General features: G+C 40.2%; 1 protein-coding gene across 1 annotated transcript in view; it reads left to right on the top strand.

The window, feature by feature from the left end:
• Positions 1 to 19,896, top strand: part of bckdhb (branched chain keto acid dehydrogenase E1 subunit beta) — a 62,553-nt gene that overhangs the window by 10,936 nt on the left and 31,721 nt on the right. The window contains exons 5-8 of the mRNA XM_042490188.2: positions 1,602 to 1,757; positions 4,585 to 4,693; positions 8,324 to 8,421; positions 11,248 to 11,358. Coding sequence (XP_042346122.1) covers positions 1,602 to 1,757; positions 4,585 to 4,693; positions 8,324 to 8,421; positions 11,248 to 11,358 — 474 coding nt within the window. The remainder of the gene's footprint in view (positions 1 to 1,601; positions 1,758 to 4,584; positions 4,694 to 8,323; positions 8,422 to 11,247; positions 11,359 to 19,896) is intronic.

Here is a 19,896-nt window from a genome sequence, read left to right as displayed (position 1 = left end):
GACTGAAAAATACTGTGGCAGAAGGTTTAATTTATCTGTTAACTGAAGTTTGAAAATTTGTTTTACTGTTGCAGGAATGTAGAGTGTACTCTTTATACTTGCCTGGTTTACCAACACACAACTTTTTCAGGGCTCTGGACTGTGTAAAACTAGGAGTTCATGCCAATAGTCAACAAAATGATGAATCAGTGGAGCAGGCACCATCAAGTCACGAACTGCTCCCTGTTCTATGACCAATTTCTGGTAAATTAATAAGAATAAACAATAATCTTCTAAGTGTTTTTTCCCCTCTCGATAGTCACGGCTTCAGACGGTCACAGCTAATCTAATTTAAATGGCAATGGATTTACTCAATTGAGCCAATCAGATCAATTGTTTACAGTTTACCTTTTTTTAAAAAAAAAATTCTTAATTTTATTAACTGGTCTGAACCTCTTTAAATTTGAATTAAATACCCCTCTTGTAAAGAATATGGTTGTGTAAAATATATTTGGTTTGCATCTATGTGACTCTTTGAGTACCATAAATGCAATAACCCCCTATTTATATGCAGTTTGATTTGAACAGGAGTGACTAGACTTCTCAGAAAAAGACAAAAAAATCTGTTTGCTAGCTTGGCAGCCATCAATGTTAGTGATTGTATTTATTCTACTGACTCGTCTTCTGTCTTGTTTGTATATGTCACTCCTTATTGCGTGCAGGTGTTGGATAAACAGACCTCAAATTGTCTATTATTTCATATTATACAATCTAGCTTGGAAAAATGTGTTAAACAAAAGACGCCCTTTCTTTTTCCTACGCAGAGTTTTTTCTGAGGAAGATTAATGTGGCATTAACCATCAGAGCAGGACAGTGGGCAGCGCTGCTATTTCCATGCATACATGCTGATACTTGTGTCATTCTGTGTATTCTCACCCTCCACAAGATGAATGTGACTCTCTGCTACGTCAAGGCAACATAAAACAGAATGGTTAATAATGGTGCCTGTTTCTAAGAGGCTTCTGCCACGATGCAGAGCAACAGTCAATTGAATCTGGTGTCCTTGAGAGGGCTCCTTCTCTCTCCTTCTGTGCTCTCGCTTAAAATGGTGCAGTCCAAACTGACCTTAGAGAGACATAAAAGCTGAATTAACAGCCCACCTGAGTTTTAGGGAGGAAAACTTGGGACACCTCTTTGGAGAAAGCCCAGTATCAGAAACTGTAGTAGGTTGAAGGAACCAGACACTTGAGGTGATCGTTAAAAATAAAATAACGTTTTTAAAAGCTTTAAGGGGAATAGCAGAGAGAAGGGCTTGGCACACACAGTCTCAATCCAGTGTCAACTGGTGTGGTCTTTATTCATAAAAACAAAAGAAAGCACTCACTTTTCTATGGTGTTTTTTTTTTTGCTAAATAGATCTGCAAATGATCAAACCAGCAAACATTTCATAATAACCTCATAAATGTTTACAACACATTGTTGTAATTGTCTTTTTACAGGCTGAAATTTGCTGCTTTTGCTCTTGCATTAGGTATCCCATTAGGATCAGAGAAGTCCAATCTTTTTGTGACACCTAATAATGTGCGGTTGTGTTAACTTGAGTTATATTGGTCTCTTTTCAGATAGTCAATGAAGCTGCCAAGTACCGCTACCGCTCTGGCAACTTGTTTGACTGTGGCAACCTCACCATTCGGGCTCCATGGGGCTGTGTCGGCCACGGGTCACTTTACCACTCTCAAAGCCCAGAGGCCTTCTTCGCCCACTGCCCTGGTATCAAGGTCAGCCTTGTGATTTATCTCAGATTCTTACTTGTATTTCTTTCCTTTTATATGTCTTCTGTTTGTGCAATTTTCAAAATGTCACATTTTGGCCCTAAACATATTCAAACGTATTCTGGCAGGACATCAGGGTATATAGCATTGTCTGATTGCATTGCATAACTCATTAGTTACAGTTGTGTTAATAGAACCATAATACTGAAAGTAATTCTAGATAGAAAATACAGAATGGGAGGAATAAGATAATACATACAAATGCTTTTGAAGGTCAGGGTTCTAACAAGCAAAAATAAGCGAAGATTGACTTCAAGCTGAAACAACAAAATCCTGGTTTCTCCCAGAATCACTTAAGTATTGTCAGCACACAAAGAGGAAAGTTGGTGAAAAGTAGCTAAAAGAATATTTCAGCTGAACTGTAATGATTTTATTCAGTCACAGCCAAAGATGACAAAGAAATTTGATGTGCTGTATGCGTTACAAAGCCCAAAGTTTATTAAAGCATTCCTTTAAATAAAACTTGCACTAACCACTATTTAGAAGAATAAAAAATTGGTAAAAATGCAGTCACTGACTATTGGAGTGCTACTAGAAGAGATGACATGGTTTAAATGGAAACCAAGGATGAAACTATTTAATCTTGCCCACATAAAAGCGTAAACTCACTCCCAAGGAATGATGCTCTTTCTCTGTATGAACAGAAAACTGACATTTCTTTCTTCAGGGTGACAGTACCTTGTCTTGTCTTTTCCACACAGAACATCTTAGTGCCTGTATATATTGTGTATATACTTAAAACAGAAACGGTTCTTTTGCTGAGATATTTCAACCAGACATCTCAGCTTTTCTCAGGCAAATAGAGGAACAGTTTTCAGTGCAATTTCTTGTTATTACTGTCAACTGAATCATCCCCTCAAAACTCCTGCAGACTCAAATACTGACACAGGGTGTCGTTAATTATTGGTAAATAAAGCTTTGGCTACTCCCGCTGCAACTGAAAAGTAGCAAGGTGCATCTAGGTTCAACTTAATGCACATTTCCTCTCACGCATGGAAGCAACAACTTGGAGTCAGCCTCTCGTGCTTGTTTGATTCCATCCACAGCTGTTTTCTGCTCCAATTCACTCAAGTGAAGTACTTAAAGCAAACTGGAGGAATTGTGGATTGTTGCAATCAACAGCTTCCCCTTTCAGTATGATGCATCTTAAAAAAGACAAAAAATGTTTATGTGTACAATCCGATAACTCTTGAGCAACATTGTGCACCATTGTAGTGGCAACTAGAGAAAAAAACTGTCCAGACATATACATTTAGCGGTATCTAAACCTCATGGCCAATGCTAAACACACCTGCAAGCTTCAGGATCTTAAATTGGCAAGAGAGCACCTGCTACTTTGACTTTGTATGTATGAACAGGACCTGAGGAGGAAAACACAAATCTTCTCATAGAGATATGTTGCAGGATACAGCATTCACTGATAGTATCACCAAGGTGGAATTAATAGCATGTGCTCAAAGTAAGCAAGTTAAAATGTCAAAATATAACATCCTTCCCTCTGTTTGCTGAGCAAAGCAAACACAGTATATAATTATCATGAAAGTATCTAATAGGCCACAGACAGGGAATGACTGTATGGTTTACAGCTTCAGTTTATCCACTCTGAGTAACCATCACTGCGACCAATAAACATGTTGTCTCCTAGCAAAGGTCAGGCTGATAAATGTTAATCTTTGTGCATACTATCAGCTCCATGAGCTCCATCTGAGAGTCCGCCCCACTACACAGTCTGACAGGCTTGATTCAGTTTCGGCACAGCATTGTCTTGATACCCCACTCCTGACCTAAATGCCATTAAGAGATTTAACATCTGACACAATTTCAGTGCCAGAAAGACAACAGTTGTTATGAAGAATTTATAAATATTTTTTGTGTCTTAGCCCACTTTTTACAACAAGCAGTTCTGTGTTACAGTCCTAACAGTTATGGTGGACCAGATCCAGGGCAAGGCTTGTTGGCCCGTTTGATGCTGCATACCGTGAAATGTTAACACAAGTTAAAATATAAAAATCAAAATTGTATTCCTCCATGCAGACGATAACAGTGGGCGGCGGCATTATGTTTTCAGGTTGTCCACCCGTCTGTCCATTTTTGTGAATGCGATCTCTCAAGAATGCCTTGAGGGAATGTCTTCAAATTTGTCAGAAAAGTCCACATGGAGTATAGCATTAACTGATTAGATTTTAGCGGTCAAAGGTTAAGGCCACTGTGACCATGTCTGTCTTATTCTTGTGAACAAAATATCTTAAAAACACACTGAGGGAAATTTTTCAACTCTGGCTCAAACATCAACTTGGAATGAAAAACATAACCTTAGTAGAATTTGATGGTGAAAGGCCAATGTCACTGTGACCTTGTGTCTGTCTCATTCTTGAAAAGCCAAGAAGGCCTTCGGGGAATTATCTCAAATTTGGCACAAATTTTGAAAGGTCAAAATCAACTTCACATGACATCATGGTATTCTGCAAAAATGCTTTTTGGGCCATTTTTGCAATGCCTCAACTCAGGAAGAAAAGGGGAGACATTTCTTTTGATACGTTTTTGGTGACACCAATCTTGGGTGCTGAATGTAAAGATTTTCTGCGCAGCTGGGGACAAAATGTGTTTGAAACATCCACGTTTTCACAGACATGGATGTAAACTAACTGCAACTTGACTGGTGCACGGAGGTATACAACCACAAGGCAGTCATTGTAGTTTAAACGTTGTTGCGAAAGAGAAATTATCTTTTGATCATTACTGAGTGTAATGAAGTATGTCATGTGTTCCCCAGGTTGTAATACCTCGCAGTCCAGTGCAGGCCAAGGGGCTGCTCCTGTCCTGCATCGCCGACAAGAACCCCTGCATATTCTTTGAGCCCAAGATCCTGTACAGAGCAGCAGGTAAGCGCAATTGTATGAAAGCTGCATTGATGGTTTTTCTCATTTGTCCCTGTGATCTTCAGCATCGTGCCTCATTGGCCCTCGATCTGTTTGCCTGGGCACCATATTAAGAGCAAATGTTCTCCCTTTTAGGGGTGTGAGGCAAAGCAAACAAACATAGTGCCTGGTTGCAAACAATGTAAGTTAGATCAGCAGGGCCACAAGAGTGAAATAGACCGTTTAAATGGGCTGTGACAGTGCCCAGCCGAATCCTCTCTCCCTCCTCTCCCTACGTAGAGGGAACATCAGTGTTACGGCCAGCATGGCTTTCAACACACTTCCGTGCAAAAAGGTGTCCAGCAAAGTCGTAATAAACTCTTAACAGTTGTTGGCAGCTGTTGCAAAACAGTGCTGCACTGCCTTCATGATAATAACTTGATATACATGATTAAGACAGCATTGGAGGCTTGAAGATGATTGTTGAGCTCATTATAGTAATGAAAGGCAGAACCAGAACAGATTGGTACTACCAGCCTCAAAGTGAAACCTCTGATTTTCACAAGTTTTGTTAGTTTACCGCTCTGATACGAGCCAGATGAGATTGTGAAATATTACAGCCCACTGCTGTGATTGTTTCTTATTATGGCACCAAGTTAGTGATCATTGTCCAAAACATTTCTTTTGTTACGGTGCAGTCTGATATTAAAACCACTCTTCAGTACAAAAGGAATGGTTCCAATCATCACACCTCCCTCATTGTTTGTTGAGTGTTTATGCCCCCTCAACAGTGGCAGCTGTGGTGGGAGGCAGTCTGTCTGCCCTATTCCTGTGAATGAGATATCTCAGGAACACCTCACTGTGGCAGGCGTTCCACTGCTCTGTCTGTGCCTAAAGTGCACTAGTGCACTCTGCGCTGCGAGAATGTAGAGCAATGAATAACTGAAGTTTATATATGTGTGTGTGTGTGTGTTTGTGTGTGTGTGTATATAACAATAGCGCTCCTAATGAACAGTCCAGCTCTAAAAATAGAGAATGTGGTGGCAGATATTTTAATCCTGGTGGGCCACATCAAAGAAATTAATGTGTGGGAAACCCTGGTAATGCAGCCTTTAAAGCCAGCAAATGACAACACTTACAACAGGAAATTGAAACTCTAAGACAATATCTAGTCTCAAATCATGAGATTGGTATAACAAGATTTTTTCTCAGCTAATGAGCGTACAACATTCTTGATACCTGTCAGATAGCAACCACATTTACTTTATTGTCCTAATAGGACAGTAACTTCACATAGTTTTTTTCAAAAAATGTATTTTGTACCATGACTCCTGCCCCATAACTGCCTGCAACCATCCATCTTTAATGGAGCAGCTAACACTCCAACAGAGAAGGTTGATTTAAACGGGATGCTGAAAAGGGGATAATAAGCTACATTTTTTAGTTGTCCGGCTGTCCTTTCCCTCAGAGGTCAGCACTGTTAGGACAGCTTGCTATTGGTGTATGGCACAAATTTGTGGGTCAGAGTTCACCACTTTACAGGATTTACTTTCTACTTGCAAGTGACTCCATTGATTGTAGTGAGTCCATTGGAATAAAAATAATTTTGCTTTGAAATGTTAAACCATTTTCTACTGATGATTATTTTGTTAGTGTATGTTTATGCAGTAATATATTGTCTTGCCTTTTTCCACTGTTATGAAGTACAAAGTGTAGCCATAGAATATAAGAAAACATAAAGGCAGAAACTTGATACAAATGTGTTATTGATGTCTTTAATACCTCACAGCTGTGGTGGACTAATAATCTGTCAAGGCTGTGTGGGAGTCAGTGACAGGTCCAATTATGTTCATGTGTGTTGGAAAATGTATAGCACTGTGTCAGAGCAAGTCATTGGTTATGATAATATAATATAAGAATGACGTCTTTGGTTGATGCGGTTAGACAGGGCAACCGAGAGCAGGTGTGTGAGCTCTTGGCAGTGTGTTTGTTTGCATTGTTGCTCAGTCGATATGGATCTTGGTTAAAAGCCTCTTGGGAAGTGATGAGATGAGCATCAGTAATGCTGTATGTAAGAGAGGTCGTGCTTGCCATGTGGACAGATTCCAAATATAATAAATACATTTTTAAAATCCTGTGATGGGGTCAGTCAAGCGATCATGAGCGTGGAGACATCTTTGTAAGAGGATGTGTTTACTGACCGGCTGAAATGAACATGTCACTTTATGGTCTCGCCCACATTAACACGTGGTCCCTTTTTTGATACTGGTTTGTAAGATTCTTTATGTTTTGAAAGCTGTATTACAAATCATCTATTTCACACAGAGGGTTCATTACTGGTAGCGTTTCAAGGCTTATTTTGATTTCCTAAGGGGGCAGAGCGAGCCAGCTCTCGTGCCAGGTGCCCATGCTTCTAACGACCTCTGTCTGGATTATGAAGTCATATTTTTAATTGCTCTCTTTTCTTGTGCAGAAGAGGGTAAAAACCACACATATGTCTCATCAAGGCCATACTGTTTTGCGGGGCCTGAGATTCCACTTATTAAACCATAACCTAGTTTTCATAATTCAATTTCAACATTCTGCAAAATGCTATTATTCCATGCTAAGGGCCTATTTTCTGTCTCGTCTGGAAGCCTAAATCAGGAGTTGAATATGATTCACTCAAGCCCTTTATGTTGTTTTAATGTACTGAGTCGTCAGGATGGGCAATTTTTCTTTCCTTTACGGCTTCTTGAAGACTTGGAAGGATCATGGAAGTCATTCAGGGTTTCCAGAAAGGTCTCAAAGCCAGCGTCTCCCCAGGGTATAATTACTGTGTCTAATTGTAAATTTGACTTCTTGTCTTGCCATGTAGGACTGATTTCAGCAGTCTGGTTCAAAGTCCACTCACACTCTTAGATCCTGGGCTTTGCGTATTTTTCAGCCAAAGCCCTAATGGTAAAAGTGATTCAAAGATAGTTAAAAAACGAGCATTTAGTGATAATATGTTGTGTCTGGGTTGTATAAATATTGCTAATAAGCTGCATGTTAAAAAATGATGGCAGTTTGAGTTTATGAAATTTTTTTGCATTGTAATGATTTCCATGACCATGCTTCAGCTTTCCAAGACATTATTAACTATTATTCAAACCATATACTTACATGCACTTTGTCTTGGACTTTGGTTCAAAGAGAGGCTGGCTGCGAGGCCCCCCTTTTTTGGACAGATGCCTCATTTATGTGGCCCCCTTTTCTGATTGATATCCCATCCCGCCAATGTTTTGTTGTCAAGATTAATCAGGGTTGTAGGCTTGTAGCTGGCAAAGACATCATTAGGTCATGCATCAGATTGTGCTGATAAAAGCACACTGTGTCTCTGGTGAGAGATGAGGTTCTGGAAAAAGCATGAAAACCCATATGAAACAGGCCAGATAAAATGTTCTAGAGTAGGAATTGTGTTCTTAAACTGTCTGTCATTTCACCAGTTTGTCATGTAGTCTATCATTTAGTGTCCGGTCAGCATCTGAATATTTTACATGAAAACCACAGGGTGCATAGTGAAGCGGTTAATGATTGTGTTCAGAGTCGACCCTCGTTTATGTGAGCTTGCATGTAATGTGTTTGCACGTAAGCACTGACGGAATATTAATGCCATTGAATGCGTTTTCTCAGTGGAACAGGTTCCCGTGGAGTCCTACACCATCCCACTCTCGCAGGCTGAGATTCTACAGGAAGGAAGTGACGTCACTCTGGTTGCCTGGGGGACGCAGGTAGGCGTTCCTGTGCATCACTGACAGACTCAGTGGGTGACCTGAGTAGTTTTAAGTTGTCATCTATCTTTGGCTCATTTTCCATGGCCACAGGAAAAAAAAAGGAGTCCTGTCTCATCTCTGCTAAATGACGTTTAAAGCCACAGAGGCGAGCAGTGGATTAACTTTAAGTCAATCACAAGCCCCCTCTGTCCCAGCGGGGTCTCTCAGCCGGCAGTCTGCGGCTATATCTGCCCAGACATCTCCACATCATCAAGGCTCTCCATGTGTTCACACCACATGTCTGCCGCACACTTTCCATTGTTGCCTGTCTTTTTATCCGGGAGATTTTATTTTCTGCAGCTCTGTATCAAGGTGCCTGTAACTCACCAGGCATCATCCCCGACTTCGATTGTCCTCCGCCACTTTAACAGGCTTATTCAGACCGTAATGTACCTGCAGCTCGGGAGGGGGGTCGGAGGGCATTGAAGGAAATCTTCTCCATCAAAGCCAGTATTATTGTTGAAGGGTGGACAGAGAAGAGCTGGGATCCAGTGAAGTAGTGGAAAACATGGTTCTCCTTTTTCAAATGCCACTCTTCTTTCCCACCTCATTACTCCCCTCGTCCGTCAGGCCTGTGCAGATGAGAGTACAGAAGACAACTTTCACAGAGTGAAGTCAAAGGATGAGTGCCCAGTCCTCAGTTTCTGATCACCCAAACAGAGCATGGTTTTCCCCCAGTCCGAACAGTCCCTCTGTGAACGATCTCTCCGTCAGAAAGATCCTCTGTATCTGCTGAAAATAATGTTATGGCAGCTTCTCTATTGAGAGAACTTTTTTAGCTTTAGGCCAGGGCCTGTATATTTCAAACTGGCTTGACTGTTGACAACTCTTCTAGTTGAGCTGATACAGATTTATCACAGCGATTCTTATTTAGAGGCAGCCAATGACGCCTGCCAGTAAACACGGACTCGGTGAACTCATGTACTTTATTACAGAAATGATATATTAATTAGAATAACATGTTTTGAATTTTAAGTAGATATTTTCAACTTTCTGTTTATTAGACACTTATCTGCATGAGACTGTGTGTTCCTCAGCAGCAAGTACAATAAAACAAAGTTTTATTGTTGTTATTATTCTCGTAAAAAGATTTTTTTTATTATTGTTCTCGTACCATCTGCATGCCAGCAGAGCATTTAAAAATACCATTTTGAAAAGTGAGGTCATTTTTTTTTATTTTTCATTTATAAATTCAAAGTTATGAGTGTTATTTGTTGTTGGTCAAACAACCATATCCAAAGCAAATGTGTATAGCAGTTTTGCAGATTAATTCTCAGTTAGGCCTGGGTATCAGTACTCGATATCTTTAAGGTACCAAGTTTTACTGAAAGCAAACTTCAGCAAACTTTCTGTTGCTGTAGTCTCAAGGGCTGCTCTCCTCACAGTGAACATTCAGTTTAGTGTCTAAATTGGCACAAGCTAACACGGCAGCAACGGCTTCCATCCTAAACGAAGCCATTAACCCTTTGAAACCTGAGCAAATTGGCTCGATTTTTTTAGAAACATGGAAAGAAGGCAATGAGCAACAAAAGAAGAAATGAACTGAAAATTGGCAAGAAATCACTACAAAGTGCAAGACAATTACTTGAAAATTTGTAAAAAAAAAAAAAAAAAAAAAAAATAAAATAAAATAAATAAAATTTAAAAAAAAAACATAAAAGAAAGTTCTAAAAAAACAAAACAAGGAAATGACCTGGAAAAGTGCTTAAAATATATAATTCTGTAGCATAATTTTAAGTATGTCATTATGAGAATTGTAAATATAATTTTTCCCTTCCCTTTTTATTTTTTCCCCCAGACATTTTTCCCTTACTTTTTAAAAATCATTTTCTAAGTGTACTTATTTCTTGCACTTTGTGGAACATTTCTTGGCAAGTTGCTCATTGGCTTTTTCCTGTGTTTTTTGAGAGAACTCACACCAATTTGCTCAGGGTTCAAAGTGAAAGGCGTCTGAAAGCAGAAAAAATGTAATTTTGTCTTTTCAGGTTTTAAAGGGTGAAATGGCCCCAACAAACTCACACTGAAACTGAAATAGCTCATGTCTGTCATTTAACCAGTTCATAACCACTAACCATTAGATGCTGACAGTAAGACCTGTCACTGTGTGTGTGCAGCCAGGCAGATTCTCACAACTGTCCCTGGCACAGAGCTCATACTCCTGCAGCAGCAGCAGGTACAACCCACCCAATCTGTGGTGTGGTGAAGTCATGCACATTGTATTTGACAGTTAGCAGTTAAGCGTACTAAGATGCCACCGAAATTGTCAAAATAATGGTTATACTACACGCTTCCATATTGAAAGTATGAGTATTGAGTGAGGTACTCCATTGGTATGAATATCACCTTAAGGATACTGGGCTCACCATTTTTGAAACTATACCATCCATAATGCTATTACTGTGCCGCAGACATTAAGAGCAATTTTGCAGCATTTCGGCATGTCAATGGTGCATTTACATAAGCCAGTATTGTACTGGTACATAATTTCCTGTTTATTTTGGGGGATTTTGCAAATACTTTTTGAATCAGCCTTAGGCTGCTTCAGTTCTAATACATTTTACAACTCAGCAGCATCTGGATGTAATAAAAGAATGTATATGTTTATTGCCAGTCACCATAGATTTTTTTCAGTGTAGTCCTATTTGAATTAACAGAAATAAAATGCACAACAAATGTGGGCCAGACTTTCTGTTGTAGCAGACCTTATATTCTAGCCAAGCTGGAAACTGTATTTACTCATTATATTTGAAGGCCTTCATCCTTTTTTTTCCCCGTCATTTCAAGGTCCATGTGATGAGGGAGGTGGCCAATATGGCTCAAGAGAAACTGGGAGTGTCCTGCGAGCTCATCGATCTACAGACCATCCTGCCCTGGGACATTGAAACCGTTTGTAAGGTACAGAGACACAAGCAATGCAAACACAGCAGCCTAAGCAAACATCTCAACTACCGTTTTCTGCAGAGAAACTATTTCATTTTGGCAATCATTTACGTTGCCTGTGAACCAGTGTTTTAAGGATATTAAATCTCTGTTTTCATCTTTGGTCACTGGCCACTTTCTGCATCCCCAAGTGATTGCACTACAAAAGACTTTCTCGATCATCATTATGGATAAGTAATGCCTCCACTGAGGAGCCATTGTTCATTGAATCATCTTCTTACTGTATATGTTTTTATTGTGGTGCAAAGGCAATGTTCCTCTGGGCTGTGTGGTTCTCTTTGGTGCTTAGTAAACAGGATTCCTTCCACAGCTGGTAAGACTTGACTACTAGTTAATGTTGCCTCAGCTCTATTCAGGCTATGGCTCTCACCAAAACAAAATATTTTATTTGGGAGAGCTTTGAGATGCTTTCCAGCGGGTTGTCTGTCTTATATTTATTTTGAAATGTGGGAAAGGAGCACGACACAGGACAGTTTGAGGAATAGTGGCATCTTTTCTGGTCACTACTGGCGAGCAGACTAAACGAGCAGGAGGGAGACTTATGTTTTGAAAACGTTTTTGGGGATGAAAACTAAGGTGTGAGTGAAGGCAGACTATAATGAGCTTCACAGTGTGTATACGTCCTCTCCACTCTCAAGACGCTGCTTTTTTAGTTTAGCCTTGAATATGTCACAAGCTGTTGTCTTGTGTCAACACGCTGCTTTTTAAAGCTTAATTGCCAGATCAGTTTCAATTTTTGCATATTTATTGTCCAATGTTAATGCTTCTCTGGTGAAACATGCGACTTGGAGCTCCCTGCTGCTCCTGCTGCCAAGCAAAGCTTATAACCAACAGTTAAAGCTCAGGATGAAGTTGCGGTAGGAGGGTAGTAATTTAACAGGGAGTCAATTGGAACTGATGGCAGAGATGGTAGTATTGTGCTGCCGCTGAAGGACTTGCAACTTGAAGTGAGCAGTAGTCAGTTACAGATTGTTTGCTCAAAGAGGGGACTTCTCAAGTTAATGTGGTAAAAAAAAATGGAAGCAATGCCCCATTAAAATCACAGCCATGAAATTGAATAGAGTGTTTATGTGCTGTTTAGTGGGCCTAATGCCAGGCCTGCCACCTCGGGCTTGTCAACAACATCTCTCCTTGTCATTTCCCCCAACCAGATGCCCTATTGAATGTCTGTCGATGTCAGAACCATTTCCCCACAGCCCCGCTACAAACACACATACACACAAATCGTGTCTCTCTTTCATATTTGGCAGTTAAGTCACTGTTGCATTACACTGATATACTGGTATCCCTAGAGTTTCTTTTTCTCCATTGAGACCCTTTTTTCCTGGTGTGTTCTGCAGGCTGAGCACAGAACGAGCCTTTTTTCATTGAGCTATTATCAAATCTCAGTGAAGGCACAAAATTAATTTCAGGCTAAATCATGATCCTTATCACCCAGACTAATGTGTAGGAATAAACGCTAAGGGCCTCTATTTTATCTTTTAATTAATCTGAAGCGCACAGGCGAATATCCAGATGTGCATTAGTCAGAATGAAAACAAATGTCTTAACACACCCTAAACCCCCCCTCTTACTACAGAAGACTTGACAACAAAAATAAATCAACACTACACAACAAAGGTAGACACATCTGCCGTTGTCTTGGCATGAAGTTTGCCTGTGCTGCTGCTGCAACAACTTTAGAATTAATCTCCATGGGTTACAGGTGCTTTTTGACTTGCATAAGATGTGTTTGTTTGTGTGTAATAATCGATTCTAGCTTCCAGCTTCTCAGATGTAAGGATGAGATGATTTTCCCTGTTTTCTATCCTTGTGAATTGAAAACCTTTGAGTTTTAAACTGTCAATTGGATGAAACAAGCAAAATGAAGATGCCACCTTGATTTTCTGACAATTTATTGACAAAACAATTAATTGATTAATGTAATGGGGAATATAATTGACACAATGTAATTAGTTACAGCCATAGTGTGAGTGCAATCAGCTTCATTCATACAGTGCAATTCTAATGTAAATTGCTGTATACTTTACTCTATCTAGCTGATTATATTCTGTCCTTTACAAAAATTATACCGTAGTAGTTATAATCGCATTAGCCCCTTACTCAAGGATATGTTCTAAAATGAAGAGGCAAGTGTATACAGGTGGTTCAGTTTATACTACATTTAATGTCTGCATAAGCAGGATAGTTGATTTCCCTGTGCGTACAGTCCTTTGTAGCTGAGCACATGCCAAAAGTATAATGCATAAAATGAGAAACAGTCCTCAGTGTCCTCAATAACCTCGCAAAGTGGTGCCCTAACTACTGGGTGCTGCACAGCTGCTCTGGGCTGGCATGACATCTAGATGGTTCTGTGGCTGTGGCTCTGCTGAAGCTCAGACAGCAGGAGTTTCGTCACACAGTAACCCGCCCATGCAGAAAAAAATATTTTAAGTAGAATATCTATAGCATTATTTTAGGGCAACAGGTAATGTCTGTTTGTGTTTTAATACAGATTAATCTGCAGTTTATTTTTGAATGAAAAACTGAATTGTTTAGTCCAGAAATGTCAGAAAGTAGTGAAAAGTTGCATCACAAGTTCAAAGTGCCCATGGTGATTTTTTTTTTTAATTGCTTGTATTTTCCGACTAGCAGCTCAAACCCCAAAGATGTTCAATTTGCAATGATTTACAGAAATGCAGCAAATCCTCACAGAGGCAGGAAAAAGTGTCTGCTAGGGATGTTCACACAGTTTTGTTTTTTTTTTTTTTTGTTTTTTTTAGTTCTTCATGGTGTGGTTCCTCAGTAACGTTAATTCTTGGCTGTTTGACAGAGGATTCTGTTCCTGGTGTGTTTCTGGACTAAATACCTTGAGAGACACTGGGAGATGCTTTTGACTCATTTTCACTTGTCATGAATGTATTTTGTCCGTAAAAGCATCACACACTGCATAATCCCTCTAGAAACTCCTGTTTTAGGACAATTTTAGGATTTACTAACAGAAACACTGTAAACTAAAGTACAGTTTCTCACTGGCCTAGCAGCATTAAGACCACAAACAACCCACAAGGGAACACTCTCTGTAGGAGACACTCTACATTCAGAGACAGAGAATATCTTGTGTTGTGAACATTAAATTATTGTTTATTCCACAAATACAATAAAAATCTTGCTTTTTCAAAGGTAATTTCCAGAAAAAATGTCTTATCAAAGGCAAACACAGTATTTTTAGAATGCTGTCACGGCCCTGTGGCACAGCTTGTTTTTCATGCCCAAAATCCATTGATACGAAAGGAAAAAAGAACAGTCAGGTACATGTCTGATAATCTGTTAATCATACCCACCTCTTGCAAATGTTAAGCATTTTTCCTTGTCAAATTTAAATCTTTTTAAGTTTAATTAATTGCCAAAATTTGGCAATTTTCCGTTGATTGACTTATTGCTTAAGTTTGCGTATTACAGCAAGGCAGCATGTATGAATTTTATTCTTTCTTGGACATTTAGTAGCTCAACATAGGCTATGCCTTTTCTCGTGACTGATGATAGCAGACCATAACTTGAAGGGCACTCGGATAAAGCAGTCCTCTACCAAGGCCAAATGCCCTGTCACATAAATAATGAAAGTGAAAAATCATTTGTGTAGTCGCCTTGTGATACAGAGCTGCTCCATCCCTGTGATGGGTTCTTCCTTGGCCCATACTACACCCTTCCACCAAGTTTCATGAAATTCGGGCGACGAGTTTTTCCACAATCCTGCTGACAGACAAACAAACAAAGAAACCAAGCGGAAAACATAACCTCCTTGGTGGAAATTATTAAAAATTATTGCCAGGAGCCTGGATTATATTTTCATCACTGCATTGTTTAATCCTGAGGCTTGGTGTGACATAGAGACCTCAGAGTAGTTGACGTGCCTTTTGTTTCGGGAAATAAATGCTTAAGAGTTTGTGGAACCTTTTGTAAAGGCTGTTTTCCTCTGATAAATAGAACTTTTGGGACTTTTCTAAGCCGTGGAAAGGGAGCAGCCAAGACATTGTGTCAACTTCTTAATTCAAAAGATTGTATACCAGGTGTCAAGACTTTCCGGCGTGCACATATCCCTGTAAAGCTGGCCTTTTGTACTGCTTATTAACTGGCCGTCAGATGCGGTGAGTGTGCAGACTGTGAGATAGGCCGCAGACACACATCCGGCCGCTGGCAGCCAATTAAAATTTCCTGTGAGTCACATTTACCTTGCATATCATTCAGTCGAGGGTGTGTGCACGTGTGCATGTGTTGTGTGGTGAGCTTGGCGTATTGTTTTTCAGTGTGGTCGTATAAAATAAATAAAAGATGTGTTCTTCAGCATGAGAGTTCATTAAGGCAACACTCTTGAGGAACATGCCATCTCTCTGTCCTGAGGGATCCTTTCAGGCAGCCTCAAGCTAGACTTGGATCTAAATTTATTCAGCCCTCACGTTGACAAAGGGAATCATAGGCAGATATTACTGAAACGTGGAGAAAAAGTGAGTATATTTTATTTTGACCCGCTGTCTCAAGCGGTCCAGTAAATGTAATGCTTGTTCTTTATGGGATGAACAAAATGGCTGGTTTACCTCTGCCAGACCAGTGGCTCAGACGATATGCTGTGGAAAATCTCCCAGTCGTGCTTGGACAGTGTAGCGCCTAGTTGTGTAAAGATGCTCATATGAGCACATGATGCAAAAGACCTTTCTGATTCCTCACTGAGTGGTCTACTTTAACCCCTATTGTTTATTGCCTGTTATTGTTCTTCAGATGGCCAGTTAGCTAACATTTCTGTCCGTTCTCACATGGATCCATTTTTGTTTGACTTGGCTTTGATTTGGCCAGTCAGCAGCATTAAAAACAGCTCTGCCCTCATTATTGTATTAGTCCATCGTTGCTGATTCAGCCTCATTCTCAGGTTTTCCAGATCGCAGATCCGGCCAGTGAACTATCAGAGTGGCTCGCCAGGGCCGGCCCGTAATACAGTCATCGGTTCTTTAACCACGATTGGAGACGGCACTTCCCACAGCACCACACGCAGGTCCTGTTGGGCAGCAGCTCATGGAACTCGACTAAAGCCTCTTATTTTCCTCTCGGTGGTTCTCCACTGACTGTATTTTCACGACTACGTAACAGCTCTGTCCACCATCAAGCGCATCTGTCTGTCTAAACAGGCCTGTCCAGGACCAACCCGTTGGCATCAGTTGGCTCATGTGGCCAAGATGAAGTTGCAGCACTTGGGAAAGCCCCACGGAAGGGCTCCAAAGTCCTCAGTCGCTTTTCATCAATTAAAGAAAATCAAGAGAGTTTGTGGAAGAATTGGAGTTTCCCACCCTAATCCCTGCTGTCATCTTTTAAAGAATTGAGTAATTTTAGGACAACCCATCTTACGTAATGCTTTTACAAGCTTCTGACAAGGGTCCTAAGGATGAACGTGGCCAAGTAGGCAGGCAGACCAGCTCATTTCTAGTGCCCCCACTGCCTCATTTGATGACAGCATGCAGAATAGTCATCTGATTTGTTGTCTTTGAGGAGCGGGCATCATCAAACTGTAAACTGTAGTCTAGATACGGATCAAGTGACTGCTCTATCTGGACCGGTGACCAATATCTTATAACGTTATGAATAATTAAAAATCTTCACTCTATACTTTTTTTCCTTGACTGTCACGCCAGTAGACCACAGGCACAGCTAATGCAATTCATATAGCAACAGCTTCACTCAAATGAGCCAGTCAAATAGATTAACACCTGTTAACGCCTTCAACACTATGAAAGTCACGTATGGTTCTAGGCTCAACAATGAGCACCTTCACATGTTCACGAGAATGACACTAACTCCTTTCAAGACAAAATTCAAACTAGTGGTAGAGCAGTTACAAGCCCATTTCTCTCTCTAGGAAAGGAAGTTGAAAAAATAAAGTAAAAAAGATAAACAAAGAGAAGAGGCACTTCTCAAAGCTCTGTTAGGACTTTTTCTAAAAGAAATTAGAATGTTTGAATGAAAGCTTGAATATTACATAACAAGCGACAGCCCTGATGCTTACATTTATGCATTATTGTACATCAACCATACAGTAGAGACTTTAAAGTGTGCTCTTCTTCATTCCTCTTATGACTGATGTGTTCAAAGGGTCAACTTTACACCCCTAATACTTTTCACTGAAAGGTAACTGCACATGATGCAGTGGTCCAAGAGGCTTTCAGTGTGGGGAGTGCTGATATCTTCTGGGAAAAAAGCTGTTTTTACAGCCTCTGTTGTGTTAGTATCTCTTAGTTACTCACTGAGCACACAGCTCGGCCTGTCATTTTTCCTCCTTGTCTCTCTGTTATCTCAGCCTTTCTCACTCTCTGCGTTATTGGACTCAGCCCACAGAGTTTTGTTCATTTCAACCACAGGGAGTGAGTTAGTCAGGGCATGTCCTCTGAGCAGGTTTGTGCTAGCCTGTGAATTTGCAAGTCTCATCATCTCCCATAAACAACCTTAAGTCATAATCCATCCTAAATCTGTCTTTTTGGTATCAAGCACTCACCCCCCTGCAGGCTAGGAAGGTGGATGATTAATGTTGTAGTTTGTAGACCTAACCCTACACCACACCAGTTTTCTGCAAACACAAACAGTTCAAATTTGCTACTTCAGACCCAGAAGCCCCATATTGTTCTCACTGTATTTATATTCGTTTAGTGTAATGCATAGAACCAAAGTTCTCCTGGCCACAAGAGGATTTAACAGGCATTATGCGAGCCTCATATTTTAAACAATAGCTGCTTTTCTTTCTTTCTTTTGAGTTGCAGCTATTTTTCAAACATGTCAGATTTCTGACTTGTCCTGTCAGCTGTATAAAACCATGCCAAAGTGCTTGTCATTAAACTTTCACTATTACGACATCTTGATTTGCTGAACCCACTACAGTGTATGTATATTTGGGAGAAGAGTTGATTTTGATGCCGTTCTATCGGGACTCGAGCTGGCCTGTAGCTCCCTGCTGTGCCTGGTAACAGTTTTCTCCAGCTCATTGTCTTCTCTTAAATGTGTGTAAACTTTCTCGCTCAATAGATGTGTCTCTTGGCCTGCGCTCCAGCTGAGGTCCCTGTGACTGCAGCGCTGCCTGGATCTCAGCCCTCGCAGTGATGCAACCAATTTGGCTGAACCTGTTCAACCCTCCAAAAAACACATGCACAAGGAGTCACTTAAGGACTTGCAGTGCACAAGTGCACTTATATGTCAAATCTTAAAGCATATAAAAACATGTCTGTCTGAGTCGAAGAGAAAGGCAGAATTAAATGGATGGATGATAGAGGAGAACAAGTTGTCGGGGGGTCGCTTATGGAGGAGTGTGCAGCAGCATGTGTTCTGATTCTTGGAAGTGATGCAGGTTGCAATGCCTGCGTGTTCTGGAGTCTGTTGACTCACTGTACAGATAAGAGCTCCTTATCAAGGCTCTGCTTGCCCCTCACTTTCTCTTAATGGTTTCAAGCTGTAATGTGTGTCCCGAGCCAAAGACGGCTGGTAAACACAGTGTATGGAAGCAGGCGAGAGTCAGGCAGGACACAGGATGCTCAGATGTGTTTGTTTGTCATGTGCTGAGGTGGAAAAAGACAGGAGAGCAAAGTGACTCAGGGAGCCACCAGTGTTTTCTGATCAATGTCAAGTTCAGCATGTTGTTCTATTTTGACGGCTGTGGTTGTTATTGTTTTGAATACCACCTACCATAATTATATGGGGTGAATAATCTGTCTTTTAAAGTTGAGATTTTATCAAAGCAGTTGACCATGGACTGGTGGAAAATATTCCAAAATCGCAACCACGCATTAATATGGAACATAATGATTAAAAAGATGGTACTTTAAAACATATTTGATTGTCTGCATTTATGCAAAACGGACCCTGGCGTCCTCAGATGGAAACAATCTTTTGATAATGAATAAAGACAGACTCTGAAGCTATTTCTTTGCTTTAAACATCTAAACCATCATTTAAATATTTATGACCAATAAAGTAGTCTGGCTGTTTCCTTCAGAGGGAAAATCAAACAAGCAGTATCAATGAGTTTCTACCCCCAACCTCAATCTTCTCAACCTATTCTGAACATGTTTTGGAAAGATTTGATCAAACTGTCTGAGTGTCAGGATTATTGTGGTTAACTGAGCTTTTAATTTGATGATCACTTTTCTTTGTGGAAAGAATCTGCCAGGGGGGTTTCTGTTTGTCAAATTTTGACACAGGATTATACTGCCACATCTGGCAGAAGCATTTTTTTTAATAACTCAATTGTAAACATCAAGATTTTTACTCTGTTCACAAGAGAGCATGAGCTCGATTACAGAATAAATGATGATGTCAGCTTATGAACGATTCCACAACTTGAAGCATTTATTTTTTGTCAGGTAGTCAAGTGGAAAAAAAATAAACTTGCTTGTGAAAAGGCCAGAGAAAAGTGACAAATTTATATTTTACAAGGACTGGATGCTTTCCCTATCCCACCACTTAAGAAGGCTTCTTTGACAT

This window comes from Plectropomus leopardus, chromosome 11 (assembly GCF_026936395.1).
Source record: "Plectropomus leopardus strain MGB_pleo_1.0 chromosome 11, ASM2693639v1, whole genome shotgun sequence".
Classification (NCBI taxonomy): Eukaryota; Metazoa; Chordata; class Actinopteri; order Perciformes; family Serranidae; genus Plectropomus; species Plectropomus leopardus.
This window is presented reverse-complemented; position numbering and strand designations above follow the sequence as displayed.